This window comes from Arvicola amphibius, chromosome 13 (genome assembly GCF_903992535.2).
Source record: "Arvicola amphibius chromosome 13, mArvAmp1.2, whole genome shotgun sequence".
NCBI lineage: Eukaryota > Metazoa > Chordata > Mammalia > Rodentia > Cricetidae > Arvicola > Arvicola amphibius.
In genome coordinates, this window is record NC_052059.1 from 48,908,191 (window position 1) to 48,929,493 (window position 21,303).

The 21,303-nt window shown below is 46.0% G+C and overlaps 1 protein-coding gene across 1 annotated transcript in view; it reads right to left on the bottom strand.

The window, feature by feature from the left end:
• Fbxo16 (F-box protein 16) overlaps window positions 1–21,303 on the bottom strand; it is a 70,253-nt gene that overhangs the window by 19,939 nt on the left and 29,011 nt on the right. The window contains 3 exon segments of the mRNA XM_042054079.1: window positions 3,120–3,219; window positions 3,410–3,576; window positions 20,570–20,661. Coding sequence (XP_041910013.1) covers window positions 3,120–3,219; window positions 3,410–3,576; window positions 20,570–20,661 — 359 coding nt within the window.

Genomic DNA, 21,303 nt, shown 5'->3' on the forward strand with positions numbered 1-21,303 from the left:
TTCTCCACTCAAGAGCCTGCCCAAACTTCAGAGTCATGAAGAAAAGAATCAACTGCTCATTGTAGCAATTAAGTCTGGGATAGTTTGACACCCAGAGATAAAGAGTTGAAAGAGAGCCACAGACAACACTGATGTGGGAGGGTCTTCTGTTTTAATAAAGAAACTGCCTTGGCCAGCCCTTAGGTGGGCGGAGTAGACAGAACAGGAAGAAGGAAGTGAGGTAGATGGCTCAGTCAGATGCCAGGCCTCGTAAGTGAGATAAATTGCCATACCTCGCCTCTCTGGGGCAGACCGCCGTGCCTCTCCTCAGGGAGACAGATGAAATGAAGCCAGCCGCCAGGTCAGACATGCTGAATCTTTCTGGGTAAGACACTATTCATGGTGTTACACAGATTATTAGATATGGCTTAAAGCAAGATGTGAGAAATTAGCCAATAAGAGGCTGAACCTAATAGGCCAGGCAGTGTTTAAATGAATATAGTTTGTTGTTATTTCGCGTGTAAAGCTAACCATGTGGGAGCCGGGCAGGATAAAAAGCAGGCCTGCCCGCAGCTTCTCACTACACAACACGCAGGACTGGTACTAGATAAGCTCTTCTTCGCCTTGGTAATTCTTGGTCCAGACGATTCTGGGCCATATTCCTAAAGGGAATGGTGGTAGAGCCCAGGCCGGCCCTTTTGGCATAGTCCCAGAGTGTAACTGGCTTATGACATGACCAAAGGGTCCCCTGGGAAAAAGAGAGAGGCAGGCACAGCTGCAAACCACCCAACTTCACCATCTGCCCATAGCTGCTGCTGGGGGCTGACCATGAGGACACAAGCCCCAGGAAGAGGACACCTTTCCTATGGGAAAGACATAAAATCTTGGGGCTGGAGAGATGGCTTAGCGGTTAAGAGCACTGACTGCTCTTCCAGAGGACCCGGGTTCAATTCCCAGCACCCACATGGCAGCTCACAGCTGTCTGTGATCCCAGTTCCAGGGGCCTGACAGCCATGGCAAAACAAACAAACAAAAAACACAAATGCACATAAAAATAAATAAATTATAAAAAAGAAATCCTTTTAAAAAAGACATAAAATCTCAATGTGGAACAATGCTTTTGTGGCACCCTAAGTCATACCAACAAAGTGATTATTATTAGATTGTTTTGTCCTTGCCCATCATTTGGACACAGACCACTTTATTCTGTCTGGGCCACTGTTCAAAAACCATTTGTGTGTGTGTGTGTGTGTGTGTGTGTGTGTGTGTCTGTGTGTGTAAAGACTTCCCTGGCATCTCAAGTGATGGCTGTGTTTGCTATCCTTTTCAATACTGTGCAACATACCTAAAATAAACAGCTTTCAGAGGAAGGACTTATTTTGGTTGCTGGCATCAGAGTTTCAGTCCCTGGTCACTTGGTTGCATTGATTCTGGGCCCATTCGTGCAGAATAGCCTGGGAAAAACGAAAGCTGTTTCCCCTTGTGGCAAACAGGGCAGACAGTAAGATAGGAAGGGGACAAGGTCAAGACAGAAATGCATACTATAAAGTATGACCTCTGGGACCTATTCCCTCTAACCAGACCCCACCTCCTAAAAGCACATTTGGTATAAACTCCTCAATGAATTAACTGACCAATGATGTCAGACCCTAATGATGCAATCACCTCCCAGGGATTGGATTTGCCATCTGGAGATCACGCCTTCAATGTATGAGCCTCTCTGGGGCTACTTCAAACTCAAACTGTGATAGCAGACGCTGCTTTTCCATATTCTGTTTTACTTAGGTAACTGTGTATCTTTGAGCAGCAGTTTCTGGACACTGAGAAGGGCTACACGGGTAGGGGGTTAGGGTGGCCGGTAGTGCTGTGAGGTGAGCCCACCCATAAAGCCAAAAAAGAAAGCCATTATTGCTGGCCGGCGGCTGCAGAGGGAACTGGCCCAAATCTTGCAGCCCTTTGTCTTTTACGTACAAACCCCACATTCTGGTAGTCACACTTCTGTCAGCAAGCAGCAGAACTACAGAAGCCAAGCATCAAGGTTAGTACCTTTACAGACTTTTCTCAAACTATGGACTAGGTCTTGGATGGATTAGGTCTTTGTTTCCATGTTGGCAGGCTTATGTGCTGGGTGTTAAGATCGGAATGCTGCAGTGAACATGGCGTCAGTTGTGTTTAGGTCTGGACACCTGTTACAGTAGCACTCCTGTCTTTGTGGCTAAATGACTTGGTTTGTTTTGCTTTTTGTTTTCCAGTTACTCCAAAGCTCTTTTAAATTGCTTAAATGGCAACTGTAACTTCTCCAGACATGTACTCGATTGTTGGGGTAGGGGGGTAGAGGGTTTATGCATGTGGAGGCCAGAGGATACTTTTTAGGAGTTAGTTCTCTCCTTCCATTATGGGTTCTGAGGACTGAACTTAGGTCATCGGCTTTGTATAGGAAATGTTTTCTCCTGCTCAGCCATCTTGCTGGTCCCAGACCTTTTCCTCCATGATACTGGTTATTTTCCATTGCTCTACCCTTGCCAGCTCTAGTCTCTTGCCTAAGGAGGGCTGGCAGCTAAGGGCTGAACCACAAGTATCTTTGCCTCTACTTTCAGATGGTGTTTGCCAGGAGTGAGGAAGGGTGTTAAGAGAGAAGAGTTAGGTATGGGCTGCTTCCCTCTCCGCATTCCTCTGCCACCCCGAACACATCCTGTCTGCTGGCCTCTCTCCCAAGGCCACAGCAGAAGCTGGATTCCAAGACTTCCCCTCTCCCTTCTCCCTTCATCTCTTTGGCCCAAAGGATGAGGAAGGTTCTCACTGCTGCCATCTCAACGGTATCTTATCTCGATTCTCCCAACCCTGTCCATAGCAGGTGTTACTGGTTGAACTATGTCCCCTACGCATTTACATGCCGGACTCCTATCTCCCGGTATCTTAGAATGAGCCTGCATTTAGAGACAGAGATGAGTGGGGTTATGTGAGTCACTGGAACAGGCCCTAGTCCACCAGAGCTTAGAAAAAGAGATTCACATAAAGATAGGGAGAAGATGGCCAGTGGAGAGAGGAGACCTCGGCGTTACCTGCTGACATATCATCTCAGACTTCCAGGTTTCAGACTGTGCAACAGATCCAACATTCTAAGTATCGCCTTTACCAACCACTCCAGGAGTTCTGGGGGTGTCACTTCCTTCTAGGACCCCGACTTGCCCAGTATCATCAACGAGGCCATCAGACATCCCTTCATCAAACCCGACATATCTACTGACAAATTCCCAAGGTTCTGCACTCGTTACCATTTCTGCCGTTCATTCCCTTTTTCCAAGATAAACTCGTAGGACCACTCACAAGGTATATAAATCAAGAGTTTAATGGAGGGACTTGTTATACTCCAACTCTCAGTTGTGAAGAATACCTTGTCCTTTCTAGAAAATTCTTTTTCCATCCTTACGTCAGTTTCCCCTCTGGAGCCTCTGTGGGGGTTGGCTGAAGCCCAGGGTGTCTGGGGAAGTGTTCCGTGAGAATTTGAGTTGCTGCTTCAGGATCTGAGGGTCCCACTGGCAGATGAAGAGGCCAGGCGGGATGAACTGGAACTTTCGGGTGGGAACTCAGGGACATCTAGTGAAGGAAAGTACCAAACAGAGGGAAGGTTGTTAAAGTGTCAAATGATGTCATACAATTAAACTTCTTATAACGCCACGATGCGGCATGAGGCAGTAATAAGAAAGAGGAGGGTTTCTAAACTTTCCCAGTAACCCCTACATCACTCCCAAGCAGACTTCATTTTGAACTATATAGCTAGTAAATTTTCACCCCCAAAATAGCTTTCATACGCACACACAAACATGCATGTGTACACACACATGCATGTGTACACACACACATGTGTACACACACACATGTGTACACACACACATGTGTACACACACACACATGCACTGAGTTCATTCCTCAAGTGCCACCCACCTTGAATTTTTGATACATGGTCTCTCAGTGGTGTGGGGCTCATCAATTAGGCCAGGTTGGCCAGTCAGTGAGCCCCAGGGATCCTCCTGTCTTTCCCTCCTAAGTGCTGAGATTATAGGTATACACCACCACACCTTGCTCTTTACATGGGGGCTGGGGGTCAAATTCAGGTCCTCATGCTTGCAAAGCAAACATTTTATAGACCGGGCTATCTCCCCAGTCCCCACCACATTTTATTTGAACCTCAGGAAAATCATGAGCTAGAGAGGGCAGGAAGGAGGGAGGGCGGTATTCACAATCTCCTTTCTACAAGCAAATGAAACAGAGGAGCAGGCATGGGGCTACAGTCCACAGTCACACAGCAGTGGAACAGCTGACTCCAGAGACCTCTGCATCTTAGACCAGGGACCACCAGCATGGCCCCCACGCTTTTCACTCTACCTATCCGCATGCATACTCTCCAACAAGGCAGATGGCCCAGGCTGACATCCCAACCCAAACTCACAGTGACAAGAGCTCTCTCCTTGACATCTGGTGGTGTGCAGGAAAAAAAAAGAAAAAAAAAAGAAAAGGCGAGCTGAGCTTGAGGCAAGAAAGAGAGACATGCTCTGTAAAGTCTGAAGCGGGGCACTTGGGAGGCAGAGGCAGGTAGGTAGCTCTCTGTGAATCTGAAGCCAGATTGGTCTACCCAGTGAGACCCAATATCAAGTAATAAATTAAACTTAAAAAGTTTGCCCTTGCCGGGCGGTGGTGGCACACACCTTTAATCCTAGCACTCAGGAGGCAGAGGCAGGCGGATCTCTGTGAGTTCGAGACCAGCCTGGTCTACAAGAGCTAGTTCCAGGACAGGCTCCAAAGCCACAGAGAAACCCTGTCTTGAAAAACCAAAAAAAAAAAAAAAAAAGTTTGCCCTTGAGCCAACATCTATAATCCCAGCTGTCTGAAATTAGAGGAAAAAGGGATGCCGAAAGTTCAAGGCCAGCCTGAGCTACATAGTCCTAGGCTACCTGACTTAAAACAAAATAAAAAAACACACAACAGAAAAAAAAAAACCCTAAAATAAATAGTTTGCAATTTCCAATTGCAAATGATGAAAGACAGTTCTCATGGATGCAGTGTGTCCCCAATCCTGGCAGATCATGTGGGATCACTAATCCATTGTATGCCCTGACAGATGTGTGCAGGCTTCCTCTGAATCTTGGACAATTTTACTCTTTATTTTCATTGATTCAGAAACCAGTGATGGCTGTCTCTTGCCCTCCCATCCAGCTAACCTGCCCCTTTACTGTCCCTCAAGGACGCATCATGTAGAAGAGTCCAGCACTTTCGGCACTGTGACCTGCCTGATTCCTTACAGCTAACTTATTCTTCGAGGTCCACCTTCTCCTAGAAGCTTGAATGTTTTCTTTTTCTTTCTTTTCTTTTTCTTTTTTTTCTTTTTGGAGACAAGGTCTCATATAGCCCCGGTTGGCCACTTTGAATACTTGATTCTCCTGCCTCTTGAGTGCTAGGCTTATAGGCATGCATGACTACACCTAGAGACTCAAATGTTTTATGTGTGTGTTTACACACATATACATGTAGAGGCCAGAAGTCAACATCAGCTATTTTCCTCAACTGCTCTCCATCTTGATTTCTGAGGCATGGTCTCTTGTTGGCCTGGAGCTTGCTGATTCAGCTGGACTGGCTGGCCAGGAAGCACCACTCTTGTCTGTCTTCCCAGAGCTGGGGTTACAGGTATGCTTAGAGTCTTAATTAGGGTTTCTATTGCCACAACGATGGCAACTCTTATAAAGGAAAAACATTTAGGGCCGGGCGGTGGTGGTGCACGCCTTTAATCCCAGCACTCGGGAGGCAGAGGCAGGCGGATCTCTGAGTTCGAGACCAGCCTGGTCTACAAGAGCTAGTTCCAGGACAGGCTCCAAAGCTACAGAGAAACCCTGTCTTGAAAAACAAAAAAAAAAAAAAAAAAAAAAAAAAAAAAACATTTAACTGGGGTGGCTTACATTTTCAGAGACTTAGTCCATTATCATCATGGTGCGACATGGTGGCACACAGGCAGGCAAGGTCCTGGAAAAGTAGCTGAGTGTCCTGTATCTTAACTCACAGGCAACAGGAAGTGAACTGAGACACTGGGTGTGGCTTGATCACACATGAGACTTCTAAGCCCACCTCCACAGTGACACACTTCCTCCAACAAGACCACACCCACTCCAACAAAGCCACACCTCCTAATAGTGCCACTACCCTCTGGGGGCCATTTTCTTTCAAACCACCACACTGGGATTGCAGCCTCATGCCAGCCACCGCTGTCCACTTTTATGTGGACACTGCCTTGTATCAAACTCAGGTCCCACGATTTCACAGAGAACAGTTTACTGACTGAGCCGTGTCCTCAGCCCTGTCTTTGTGTTTGGGGGATAACATTTCTCTGTGTGGCTCAAGTGGACCTTTAACTTGTAGCAATCTTCCTGCTTCTGCCTCTCAAATGCTGGGATTGCAGGTGCGCATGAGCCTACCTATTTTGAATGCTTTCACTTTCTGGGGTTCCTCCATCAGTGGGATCCCAGAACATTACTGGGTCCCCTTGACTGCTTGCTCTTGCACATGAGCGTTCATCTCTGTGACTCTTGGTCTACCTGCCTGCAAAGCTGGGGTCTTGCACTTCACTGGGTCCACAGGTGCTGTCTACAGAAGTCCAGAAAATGTAGGATGGCAATTTTTTTTTCCCCAGAAAAGGTATACAAAACTAGGGTTGAAGAAGCAAGTGGCTAAGTTCAAAAGGTCAAAGTGTCAATGTTAAGAGCGGGAGCAGGGGATGAGAGCATGTAACTGCCTCTCGTTTGACGTTTTCAGTGTTGTCTTATGATCCCTACAGAGGCTGGTCTGCTCATGCAGGCCTGCGGTGCAAGCTCCTTAGGAGGCTGAGGCAGAAAGGCTAAAGTTCAAAGCCTACCTGGGCTAGAGAGAGTTCTAGCTCAGCCTGGGTAACTTAACTTAGTGGACTTTAACTTAACTAAACCTTGTCTCACAATAGAAAAGAAAGAGCGAGTTGGGGGATACAGCTCAATGGTAGAACATTTGCCTAGCAGGGGTGAGGCCCTGGGTCCAATCCTCAACACCACGCTGAGGAAACAAACGAACCAACCAACCATAGAGCGATTGTTTCCAGTTGTTTCCAGATCCACAGGAGGCAAGAAGACCGACTGGAGTGCTCCTTTGTGCCCCGTCAGGAACAATAAAGACGGTGCTGTCTGCTGGATGAGGACAAGGCCTGGCTCGGCCGATAACAAGAACGGGCTTGTCGCTCTCACTGTAACACTTTCAGCTTTAATCCTGTTGCTGAGCCCTGCTCATCTGTCGCTGGGGTTGAGGTGCCCTTTGCTCCTGAGCCTGGGGCAGCCACAGGCCTGGGCAGGCTCTTTGCCGCTCTCCGTCTTCATGGTGGCAGGTCCCAGGAGCTCCCCCTGCCTTGCTCCTCCACAGCGGTTGTCACCACCTGTCCAGACTGTTGGCTGTCTCCTTCCCGCTGAGAGCAGTTCTGGAAGCTGGTATTCTTACGTCCATTCTTTTTTCTTGTCCCAGAAAACAGCTACAGGACCCCCCCCCGCCCCCCCGCTCCCGCCTCCAGTTTAGGACTGGGTTTGGTTTGTCCGCTTTGGTTTGTGAGTGTGTGCATGTAGGTGCGCATGGGTGTGTGAATGTGCATGTGTGTGTGTGCACACATGTGTGTGCCTACAGGCGTGTGCACACACGTGGGAGCCAGAGGACAACCTCCAGTGTCATTTCTCAGGTGCCATGCATCTTGTTGTTTTTTTTTTTGTTTGTTTTAAATATTTATTCATTCATTCATTCATTCATTTATTTATTATGTATACAATATTCTGTCTGTGTGTATGCCTGCAGGCCAGAAGAGGGCACCAGACCCCATTACAGATGGTTGTGAGCCACCACATGGTGGCTGGGAATTGAACTCAGGACCTTTGGTAGAGCAGGCAATGCTCTTAACCTCTGAGCCGTCTCTCCAGCCCCGCATCTTGTTTTTTGAGACAAGGTCTCTCAACAACCTAGACCTTGCCTCGTGAGAGAGGCCAGGAAGCCTCAGCCGTCTGCCTGTCTTTACCCTCCCAGCTCTGGGATTGCAAGTGTTCACCACCATCAGCTTCCCGCACAAACACACCTTGTACAGGTGCTAAGGATAAACTCAGGTCCTTGTGTTTGCAAGGCAAGCACTTTATCAATGGAACCATCACCCCAAACCCACTTTAAGACTTTTTTTAAAAATTTATTTATTTTTATTATGTATACAATATTCTGTCTGTGTGTATGCCTGCAGGCCAGAAGAGGGCACCAGACCCCATTACAGATGGTTGTGAGCCACCATGTGGTTGCTGGGAGTTGAATTCAGGACCTTTGGAAGAGCAGGCAATGCTCTTAACCTCTGAGCCATCTCTCCAGCTCCAAATATTTATTTATTTATTTATTTATTTATTTATTTATATATATGTATACAATATTCTGTCCCTATGTGTGCCTGCAGGCCAGAAGAGGGCACCAGACCTCATTATAGATGGTTGTGAGCCACCATGTGGTTGCTGGGAATTGAACTCAGGACCTTTGGAAGAGCAGTCAGTGCTCTTAACCACTGAGCCATCTCTCCAGCCCCCCACTTTAAGACTTTAATGTCTGTTTTTTGTTGTGGTTGTGTGTGTGTGTATAAGACTTTAATGTCTGTTTTTTGTTGTGGTCCTTGTGTGTGTGTGTGTGTGTATGTGTGTGTGTATGTGTGTGTATAAGAGACAGAGACTTATACACTGTAGCCCAGGCTGGCATGGAACATACCAATATAGCATAGGCTAGTCTCAAACTCAGAGCAGTTCTCCTGCCTCATCCTCTCAAGGGATTATAGGCATGAGTCATAAGATTTAAGAGAAAAGTGGTAAGATACATAAAAGAATCAAACCCTTAGAGTGCTGGATCTGGGTTTGCAACATCTGACTGCAGTTGAAATGATAACTAGAAAATCCCTCATCCCAATACCAGGGCTCCCCAAGCCTTTTCCTTCCTACTGACCTTTGCTACCCCCACCCCCCGAGACCCCTGAGACGTCCACCTTCTCAAACATAATCTTAACAACAAGGTCTATTTTAGAGAGGTGACAGAAGTCCTGATTTCAGTAGTTCATTTGACCCCCGAGCACCTTAGGTTGAGGGTTTTCACTAACCCTCCTTCCTGCACATGGCTTCTTCCTTAACCGGTGTCTCCAGGTAGGCTCTGAGGTTGCTCTCCCTTTCTTTATGTTTGCATAGGCTACCTTTCTGCATAATTTAACACTGAAAAAATGAGGAAGGGCTCAGTGAGATCCCCCATTCACCGTGCTCCCTCTTACAGGGTCAACCAAGGTTATCTGCCGCTTTATATCCATCTAAAGGCCCTGTGTGTGTTCACGACGCTCACAGGAAATGCAGATGCAAAAGCACACATAAAATACAAGCGTTGCCCATGGAAACACAATGCACATGTGCACACACAATACACACCAACATAAAAACACGGGGGTTAGATATTGTTACTCTCTCTTTAAAAAATATCTTTGTTTATCCTCTGATAACTTCATAATGTATATAATTTATTTTGCTCAGATTCACTCCCTATTGCTTTCCCTAATTCCCTTCTACTCCCTCTGAACCCTTTCTTCTCAGTAAGTGCCCTCCTACTTTCGTGGGGTTTAATTCTTTTTTAAGATTTATTTACTTAGTATGTATACAGTTTCTGCCAGCATGTCTGCCTGCAGGCCAGAAGAGGGAGACCAGATCTCATTACAGATGGTTGTGAGCCACCGTATGCTTGCTGTGAATTGAACTCAGGACCTCTGGAAGAGCAGCCAGTGCTCTTAACCACTGAGCCATGCCTCTAGCCTGTGGCTTTTAAATTTTTATTATAACTCTCCAGTGAGTTTAATGAGTTGTTTACTGGAACATGGGCAACTCACAGTGGCCACACCACTGGAAAAAAATGACTCCTGCCCTCCCCACCCCCAGTAGTCATCAATGCTAACAGTTCCTTAGCTAGACTTTGCAAGCCCATCCCCCACTCACAATGAATTGTTGAAAAGGCCCCTTCTTGTGCGGGTCTTGTGCAGCCAACCACAGCTGCTGTAAGTTCAGGCTTTCAACATGGAATCGTTGGAATTGGCCTACTTCCTGGGTATCTGGTGCCTAGATCATCATAGCTGAATCTACTTCACCATCTACTCCTCCCTCCCCCTGCCCCCCATTCCAGTTCTTCCATTCAGACCTCCCCTGAATGGGTTCACTTGGAGACCCACAAGTTCCTCAACCCTACATGTCTGCTGAGTTTCTGGCTTCAGTGAATAAATATTGGTACAATTTGTACCTAACTAATTATTTAGATAGGTACAATTAGATACCTAATTATTTCTTCCTCAGTTGGGAGCTTTTGCCCTCTAGCCTACAAGCCACCTGAGGGCAGGGACTTGTCTTATCCTGTTTGTGTCCCTAGTCCAGTGCTTGCAGAATACTTGTTGACTCAGTGAGATCCACTCTAGTGTCTTCTTCCTCTGGGGCAATGGCTGCAGTGGGCAGATTATGAAGCAGGCACAGAAAGTGCTGACGGTAGGCTGGGTGCTGGAAGAGTGGATGAGAGGATCCAGAGACTGCTGAAGCTGAGAGACCCAAGAAACAGCGGTGCCCCCAAACAAGTGACAAGCAGGAAACAACCTGCATGAATAAGTCAATACACAGACCTGCGTTCTCCATCCTACAGCTGATTTCTTAAGAGCTTTTCATGTATGTGCAGCCTCCTGGAACAGCCATATGGACAACATCATCAGATAAGTTCATGGATCAATGAAGAGAGTTAGGTAAGGCAGTTAGTGAGTCTGCAGAACGAGGAAATACAGTGCTAAGAATATACATAAGGTGTCCCAGTAGCTCTCCTGGATAAGCCAGTGGCCATCAATGTAAGTGCCTGGAATCAAACACTCACTTGTTCACATAATTTTTAAATATAATAAATAAATAAAGACAGTGACAGAGCGAAGCACAGGCAGGTGCCTATAGTCCCAACTACTCGGGAAGCCGAAGCAGGAAAATCATTTGAGTTCATTGGTTTGAGGCCAGCAACGAGATCCCGTGTCAGAAGGACAGAGGGGACACAGCAAGTATTCACTGTGTAGAAGACATCACCCCCCTCAGTGTTTAGGAATCATATCCCTTATGTATTATATTATGACTCCGAGTTCAGGGAGATATATATAACCCTGGGTCTAAATGTGGATTGTAATTATTATTTGAAAATTATGAAAACGGAAGGTTTTTGTGAGAGTCACATAAAGTGAGATGATCTAAGCACTGGCTGGTGACCGTCAGTGGAGATGAGGTCTCACGGAGTGAGGAGTCCTCACTGAGAGGGGCTCCATCAGGGGGCAGGGTCTACGAGGGGTGAAGGCCGAGCTGCTGCTCTGTACGGAAAAGCCCTGTCCTGTCACTGGGAGCCCTGAAAGCTGCTCAAGCCCATCTGGTCAGGACCCTGCTTTGGTCAGCACCTATGGGAGGGTGTCCCCTCCCCTCCCCTCTTGTTCTGGGGAAACAGAAAGGACAGATCAGAGGGACAAGATCAGCGCCATCTGGACGCCTCAAACATGGCTTTGTTCTCCATTATCTTGAGGCGAAACTGCCAGCTGCGGAGGAAGATGAGGCAATTTCGCCAGGGTTTTGAAATTTTAATCCAAGACTTCAAGTCTATGCCACTCAGCCATCCAAGTAGGGGAAATAAAGCAGACATGTTGCAAAATATGCATGGGCTATACAACCCGGGCAGCGTGCTGGCTTCTGCTCCAAAACAGCCACATCTCAGCACACTGACTCCCAGGAGAGTTCCAACGATGCCTCATATTACCAAATGCTATACACACACACACACACACACACGCACACACAGACATACACACACAGACATACACACAGACACATATATACACACATACTCACAGACACACAGATATGTATACATACACAAATACATAATACATGCATAATATACAAATACATATGCATAATAATATATATACACATAAAGAAACATATACAAACATAAACACATAATTTCTCAAAATTCCTAATACACACATACACACAAACACAAATCCATATGCATACACAAAGCATACATATGTATATATACATAAATACACACATACATATACATTAACGCAACACATATACATACACAAACATGTATGTATGAATGCTTCGTGAATGCTAGGCAAGCACATGACTGACTGAGCTATAGGCTTCTACTTCAGAAAGCAAAGCAAAGAGGGAAGAAAACTGGGAGAAGATGGGTACAGCTGGAACACACACACATATACATACATGTATATACATACATACAAATATACACACACACTCACACACATACACATCCATACACATACATATAGACATATACACATGTATGCATATTCACATACATATACATGCATATGCATACACATGCACATACATGTGTACACACCTACATATATACATACACAAACTACATAAACACAGATGCACACACAGATGCATCCCCCCACTCTCTATGCTCATATAAAGTTTAAACACTATGGTAGCAGGGATTTAAACCTGTCATCACAGATAAGCAAATAACTAACAACATATAATTCATAAGCAAAATTCTATTCTGGTAGATTCTAGGTAGATGTTACTTTGTGCCAAATGTTTTTGTTTAGATAGCCATTTGGCATATGTCTAAATGTTTGGTGACAGAGAAGCAGGAAGGCTCCTTTTAATGGGAAATGTCGAGGTCATTCATTATATCTAGTACACCAATAATGGGGGCAATGAGACGGAACTCAGCTCTCTCAGCAGCTCTGAGAAATGCAGGCTCTAGACCGGGCTTCCCAGGCCTTTTAGGCACCAACACGGATAGAGAGAATTGGTGGTGGTGTATTCGGTACACTCCGTGCTTCAGTCTGGGAGAATGGAGTCAAGTGCAAGACTTCGGAGGAGCCAGTGCAGGGAATGTACAGACACACAACATATATACATTCATGTCCAAATACACAGTGATGCAAAGGCCATATGAACAAAGAAAACATAAGGCTTGCACTTCATTTTTACTTTGGTTTGAGACAGGGTTTCTCGCCCAGGCTGGCCTTGAACTCACGTAATCAAGGTTGACACTAAACTTCAGATTCTCCTCTCTCCATCACCTGAGTGTTAGAATGATAGGTGTGGTCACCAAACTCAGCTTATGTGTGCTGGGGATTGAACCCAGGGCTTCATGAATGAAGTCATAAGCAAGCACATAACTGAACACAGCCCCGCCCACTTCGGAAGACGGAGCAGAGATGAGAGGAAACTGGGAGAAGAGGGCAGAGCCCGAACATTCCTGCCTCTGTCTGGAGCCCCTGAACTCTGCCTTCTGGCTGCGGGGCTCCTCCTCCAGCTCCTCCTCTGTCTGCTTCCAGCAGCTGTCTCCCACAGCTGCTCTGCCGGCCCCAGGTGTGGCTTGGTCTCTAACTGTGCTGCTCTTCCAGTAATCTCTATCTGCACTGCTCTCGAGCAGAAGGATCTGATTCTGGACTATTCGCATAGGGGCGACGAGACGCCTCAGGGATGGGCCTCTGGGTCTACAAAGGGAATTCATGCATGTTTTGTATACACCGCACACATGTATCCTGAAGGCGAGTTTATGGGATGTTTTCTATGCGCGTTACTTTTTTTTTTTTTTTTTTTTTTTTTTTACCGTGACACGTGCTCGGAGGTCAGGTGTGGAATGTTCTGTGGTGTCACTCAGAAAGTGTGGACCAGCATGACACAGTCTGAAATCACCCGGAAAGGCGTCTCAGTGAGAGACTGTCTACGTCGGGTTGGTTGTGGGCATGTCCATGGGGGGGGGTCCTGTCTTACTGCCTAACTGATGCGGTCAGATTCAGGCTGAAAGAGAAACAGAGGGTGACACTGCTTTGGGGTTCTGGCCTGTGTAAGTATGGAGAGGGGCTGAGCACCACCACGCATGCTTGGCTCCATTCTCCTCTCTGTTCCTGACTGTGGATGTGACTAGCTGCTTCTAGTCCTCTGCCTTGACTTTTACTGCAATGACGGACTGTCACCTGGAACTGGAGCCAAACAAACCGTTCTCCCCTTAAGGTGCTTAACGTCAGGGCGCAGCGTGCAGCAAACAGAATGAAACGAGGCCTGGCTTTGCAGAATGAAGAGATGTGCCATGCATACTGTCATGACTGTCAACTACTGGTGGGTGCCCACTTTGAGCTAAGAACTACGCTAAATGCCTCCCCTCCTCCCAAGCCTGGATCAGTCTTGTCAACTGTCTCCATTTTCCCAGAGGAAATAGTCCCCCAGGGAGCTTAAGTGCCCTGGGTTAAATTCCCAGGCTTACTGAAATAGTGATATTGGGAAGAAAGACAGCGTGTGCTGGAGGAGGACTTGTGGTGGCTGTCACTTGACAAATCTAGAGTCACCTGTGAGCTGGGTCTCTGAGTCTATCTGTGAGGGACTGTCTTAAGTGATGTGAGAAGAGAGATCTTGACTATGGGTGGGGCCATTCCAAGCAGGGGATGCCAGACGGAGTGTACACTGAGTGCCAGCATGCTCTCATCCGTTCATTGCTTTCTTCTCTTGACTGTGGATGTAATGCGACCAGCTGTTTCAAGTTCCCGCTGCCTTGATTTCCCCCACGATAAGGAACCGTAACCCAGAACTGCTAGCTAAATAAACCAATTCCCCCGTAGGTTGCTTCTGTCTGAGTATTTTATCACATCAGAAAAAGAAAGGCAGAAATCGGTATCAAGATGTGTTTTTGCTGCTGTATACACCTGATTATGTGGCTCTTAGGCCTTTGAACAGTTTTGTGGGAGGAATATAGAAGGTTTTGAATTTGGGGGCTAAAAAAAACCTATTGAATGCTGAGAGCCCTGCTGCGATGGACAGTAAGCTGAAACGGAGTCAAATAAACCCATTCTTCCGTTAGCTGCCTTTGTGAGAGTATTTAGCACAACCACAATGAAAGAAACTAACACGGTCCTTAACTCAGACCTTATGTTTATGTGCTAACTATAACCCTGCAGGATAAACCATGATTCCCATTTTACAGATGGAGAAGATGCAGCTTAGAGAGACTAAGTAACTCACCCACAGTCATGCCATTGAGGAAAAGAACCCAATTTTATCTCCACATTCTTTCTATTTCTTTCTAAATGAAATCCCCAGATGTTTCCTTGGTGGAATGAAAGGATTTTAAAATCTCTCCTGTGGAAATGGGTAGCTTTGCAAATCCAAACCAAATAGGGAGAATTTGCCAGAATTTGAAAGCTGTTATTGAAGCAAGAAAACCACTTTAAATTTTATTTTGTGCCTCTCGGGAGGCAGAGGCAGGCGGATCTCTGTGAGTTCGAGGCCAGCCTGGTCTACAAGAGCTAGTTCCAGGCCAGGCTCTAAAAAAAAAAGCTGCAGAGAAACCCTGTCTCGAAAAACCAAAAAAAAAAAAAAAAAAAAAAAAGAATATTATATACATAATAAATCAATAATATTTAAAAAAAAACCGTCAGGACACCAAGAGTAAAGAGATCCTGAAAAGAGGTGAGGAAGGCAATTGCCTTCTGGAGGCTGGAATTAGCAGCTGGTCTTATCTGAGGCAATTAGAGAGTGTAAGCAGGTAATTAAAGGCTCACCTGCTTTCTGAAATCCCCAGCCCAGGCAGGACCTAGAAAGCAAGGACTAACTTCCAAGGAAAAGTTCAGTGGAGACAAAGGTGTGTGTGTTTTGTGCTCGACCTGGTGGGAAGGGAAGATCAAAAGGAGATGTCAGCTGGGGGCTTGTGGGGGTTTGTGGAGGGACAGCTAGAGAAATGGCTCAGTATTTAAGAGCACCCGTTGCTCTTCAGAGAATCCAGGTTTGAGTCCCAGCCCCACATAGTTAATTTAACAACCACCTGTAACTCCAATTCCAGACCCTCTGACGCCCTCTTCTGGCCTCTGTGGACATTGCACAATGTGGAGTGCAGACACATTATAGGCAGGCAAAACACACAAACATTAAAATAAATAAAATCTCAAATTTTTTTTTACAAGATGACATTCATGGTCCTCGGAGTCCAATTCCAGGAAATCTGATACCCACATCCTGGATTTTTTTAAAAGATTTATTTATTTATTATGTACACAGTGTTCAGCCTCCATGTATGCCCTCAGGCCAGAAGAAGGCACCAGATCTCATTACAGATGGTTGTGAGCCACCATGTGGTTGCTGGGAATTGAACTCAGGACCTCAGGAAGAGCTGTCACTGCCCTTAACCTCTGAGCCATCTCTCCAGCCCCCCTGGATTTTGTGTGTGTGTGTGTGTGTGTGTGTGTGTGTGTTGTTCCAAGAGTTTTTTTTTTTTTTATTTTCTTGGGCTTTGAGACTTGAAGATCTTATTTGTATGCATAAAGTAATAGAATTTCCCATGAAATGGAAGGAGGTTTAAACCCCAATAGTAGCAAACATTCTTACTTGAAATGGGAAGAGGGGTCATTCATGTCCTGGCCCCTCCATGACCCATCTCACCTTCCCTCTCTTTCTCCTCTCACCTTCCTGCTCTCTGCCTCCACCCTTCCTTTCCTTCTGTCCCAACCCTTCTCCTTCCTCTCTCCCCTCTCCCCTCCCCTTCCCTTCCCCAGACAGAAATAACAAACGAGATTCTTTCCCTGACCTCAGGCACTGTAGGCTTAGGCTTCCCTCTTCTGCATCCAGGTGTCTGCTAACACCGTGCCCCTAGGGCCCCACTTCTCTTTACAAACTTCCCAAAGTCTCCCTGCAAGGGGACAGCTCCCTTCTTCCCTAAATGGCTTTTAGAGGTCAGCTGTTAAGATGTGGAAAAATGGTGTGTGTGTGTCTGTGTATGTGTGTGTGTCTCTCTGTGTGTGTGTTGATGCCAGACTGGAAAATCTTTGAAATTTAAATAAGATGAGGCATTGTGGCATTTGTTCTTTTCAGCCTGGTCTGTTTGGTGAGGAATATTATCACTACTAATAGTAACGGGGATTTCTCGCTAGGTCTGAAAGTTTCCCAAGAAGTCTTGGGAATTTCAAAGCATCCCCAACCAGATCTCGGTTTGATTCCCATCGTTTAACAGATGTTCACACCAAAAAGTGGTTAGGGAACCGGCTACCTCTCTGGCAGCCCCTGGCGATCTCATGCAGAAGTGAGAACGCTAGAAAGACGACTTCCACGCTCGCACAGGTTAAGCAGGAATTGGACAAGCTCACCGCGCACCACATGCAAATTAGAAGCAGATGCCCTGGGGGCGTTTCTCTCTAGCCAGAGCCCCTTCGCAGCTTGCTCTGAGGAGTGACAGGCAGAGGAGAAGCTGGTCTCCCCAGCTGCAAGCCGGGACCCTGCAGCAGGCCTGTGGAATATTCGCCGCATTCTTCTGTACGCCTGTGCTTCCTTCTTCCCTAGACCTTTCCACTCAACACTTTGCCTTCTTCCACTACCACACACGCCTCTCCCACAGGATTGGAACCACAGGCCTCCAGTTATCAGAGTTTCAGACAGTCCTCTGGTTAGGTGCTGTCACTTTCGTCTGTCTACTTAGCATGGCTTCCCCCACCACACACATACACCTGTTTCTCTCCCCCATAAACCTGTTGAAAGAATCCTAGAACTTCCTATCCCAGTCCCTCATGGGAATCATTTGGGGTGTATTCAAATGATGTTTCCTTCTTTAGGGAAGGGGGTGATGGGGAACCCTCCGTTAGCCAATCACCTTCAAGAGGCCAGGTTAGGGTATGACCTTTTGGGTACCCAGAGAAACCACCAGCACACCCAAGGCTCGCTCTCTCTCTGGTTCTCGCGTTACACACCTAAGGTTGGACTTTTTGTTCCTGTTCCATGAGTTTGGCCCCTTATAATAAAGAATTATAACTGGAATCTTTTGGAGTTAGCTTGGAATTATTTGACTTGCGTCCTCACCCCCCTTTTAACATCTCGTACCCAACGTGGGGCGTGGGGACCAGTCCTCCTCTCTTTGGGAACCCCCCCCGCAGCAACCGCGTGATACATTGGGTACTGACTCTAACCCGCCCGCTCTAGCCAGTGGCTTGTGATCGACAGCCCAGCCTCAGCGGAGTCCTGCGCACCCCACCCCGGGAACGCAGCCCTACTACACACTGTGCTGCCTCTCCGGCCAGGGACCCCTGAGTAATGTCTCCCTCCCCTCTCCAGGCTTCCCCAGCACATCTTCACAAGGGTCCTGCATCACCAGCGTGTGGCTTTGTCCTCCCAGACCGTAACCTAGACTGAACGGAAACACTGCCACTCTATGGAGAGAGATCCTGAACCCTTACTTTGCAGGCCGGACAGCCAGGACTTGTCAACAGGCCAGTATATTGCAGGCATGAGTCAAAGACCACAGCATAGTTCTGGTCAGGGGGTTAATTATACTCCATGTTCTTTATCAAAACTACCAAATGTAGGTAGTAATTATAATTAGCATGCACACAAAACCAAAACAAGTAGATATAATAATCATGTGTTTAGTAATAGCTAATTGCTCTCTATCACTAATTCATCTGGATTTCCCTCTTAGCCCTAATTAGCACAACTTCTTCATGGCTTATTATTTATTTATTTACCTTACCTTGGTCTAGCTCTGGCTGGCCTGGAACTTGTACTGGTCCCTCTCATGTTTCAGCCTCCCCAATGCTGGGATTACAGGGTGCATCACCCACACCTAAACCCCTTTTTAATGTCTTCATTTTGGTCTTTGAGGTTTGTTGTTTGTTTTGTTTGTTTTTGGAAAGAGGTCTCACATAGCTCAGGCTGGCCTTGAACTTGCTATGTAGCTAAGGATAACATTGAAGTTCTGATCCTCCCGCCTCTACCTCCCTAGTACTTGGATTATAGGTGTGAGCCAGCATGACCAGGTTGTGCAGTGCTGGGAATTGAATCCAGGACTTCATGCATGCTGGGTAAGCATTCCGCCAGCTGAGTTACATCTCCATCCTTCCACTTTTGAATTCTAATGAACACTTAAAGAAATCTCTGCTAGTGTTCGATAGATGGTTAATGTCAAAAGCCACAGATTTTTGTGCTTTTTAAGCAGGAGAAACGTTCAATTACATTAATAATTTCTAATCATACAATGCCACCAACTCTTATCTTCAGATTCATAGTCTCTCTTTCTCCTTCTCCCTTTTCCCTCCCCTCCCTCTATTTCTGTCTCGCTGGTATTTTGAGTCCAGTCTCAGACTCACAGCTGTCCTCCTGCCTCAGCTTCCTGAGTGTTGGAATTCAGGAGTGGGCTACTACATCTGGTTCAGATTCTGTTTTGGCTGCTTTCCTCTTCCTCCTCGTTTAGTGGGATGGAAAATAGGCATAATGCCTCATAATGGCCTGTACAAGAAGGCTCATAATGTCTATGTATCTATCTATGTATCTATCTATGTATCTATCTATGTATCTATCTGTGTATCTATCTATGTATCTATGTATCTATCTGTGTATCTATCTGTGTATCTATCTGTGTATCTATCTATGTATCTATGTATCTATGTATCTATCTATCTATCTATCTATCTATCTATCTATCTATCTATCTATGTGTCTGTCAGTCTGTCTATTCATCTATCTGTCTGTCTGTCCGTCCGTCAGTCCATCCATCCATCCATCCATCCATCAATCCATCCATCCATCCATCCATCTATCTTTTCGTCAGCAAGACTCATGGACAGCTCTACAGCTTTGGTCCAAGCTCCATAGGCTGCACATATCTACACGGAGCCTCCCCCAGTGCAGTAGAACTGGTCTCTAGCACACAGGTAGATCTATTTTAAGAAGCTTTCTCTCATTCTCTTGTGTGTGTGTGTGTGTGTGTGTGTGTGTTTAATATAACACTTGAAAGTACATTTCAGCAGAAAGTAAACAGATTCTCAAGCAGAGCTGTGGAAGAGATTTACTCCCGAGAGGGTGCAGATTATCCCGCCAATTGATATCATTCTCTATTAATTTCTTCCTGGAGTGTGGTCCTCAGCTTCTCTTTCAATTCTCATTCCATTACATGCACTTTTAATTCCAGCCGCATTCCTTCTACTTTGCTCCAAACCTCTCATAATGTGATAAAAAGGAATCCCCTGTGGCCCAAATCACAATCTGGGGAAGTCTGCTACAAATTAATTGTATTCCCTAGTCACAATTACACATTATTATGTTGCTGATAAACTGCTTTTTAACCGGAAAAATTCTTAATTCAGATTTTTTTTTAGTCGTCTTATCCACTTATTTATTTATCTAGCCCAGGCTGGCTTTGAGCTTGCTGCGCAGCCAAACATAACTCGGAACTTCTGATCCTTCCACCTCTACCTCCCAAGAGCTGTGGTTCCAGGCGTGGACCACTGTGAGCTTTCCTCTGTGCCGGGGATGGGAGCCAGGACTTGGTGCCTGCTGCCAATCGCTCTAGCATCTGAGTTACACCTCTAGCCCCAGAGACCAAGGTTTAAACAACCACTTGATGATTCTGATTTTAGCAAACAAATTCAAATTTCGCAAATAGGATTAGGGAACAGGGTAATTTCCATCCGTGATAGGGGGAGAGATTCAGAAGCAGACTCACCAGCGACCGTGCTTTCCTGAAGCCTCGCACCGTCCTTAAGCTTGTTTTTCTGATCTCGAAACTGCTGCTTGAAGTCTGGGGTCACTTTCGTTTCTTTTTCTTCTTCTGCAAAATTGCAAGTGATGGGAAAATTATAACCAATCATTTGGGAGTCTTCAGCAGTTCACAGAGCTATTTTTTCCGTCTGACTTCTGACGCCCTGTGATTTAAAGACTGCCTGTACACCACTGGAAATAAGACAGCTGTCTGTCTATCGAGGGCCGGGTCAATCAGCCCTGGCACAGGAACACAATGGAGAGCTATGAGCGATGAAAAGAAAGGCAGACTATTTCGATAGACAACTGTGGGGTGAGCCTCAGGATGCAATGACACACGAAAAAGAAAACCAGGTAGAGGCAAATATATTGTATGCTGCCATTTATCTCAGGAGACGTCTGAAAACATAACATGCCTACTGTTCGCCAGTACTTTTTAAAACATTATTTTTATTTTATGTGTATGTGTTTTGCCTCTATGTATGTAAAAGCAGTGCTTGTGAGGCCAGAAGAGGGTGTCAGATCCCCTGGAATTAAAGTTACAGGTAGTTATGAGCTGTCATGTCTGGGGCTGGGAACTGAACTCAGGTCCTCTGCGAAACAACAACCCCTGTACTTTCTATCTGTTAAATTTTATTATTACTTTTGTTTGTACATTTTAGCTATTATTTTATTATTTTTGAGGCAGGATCTTACTATATAACCC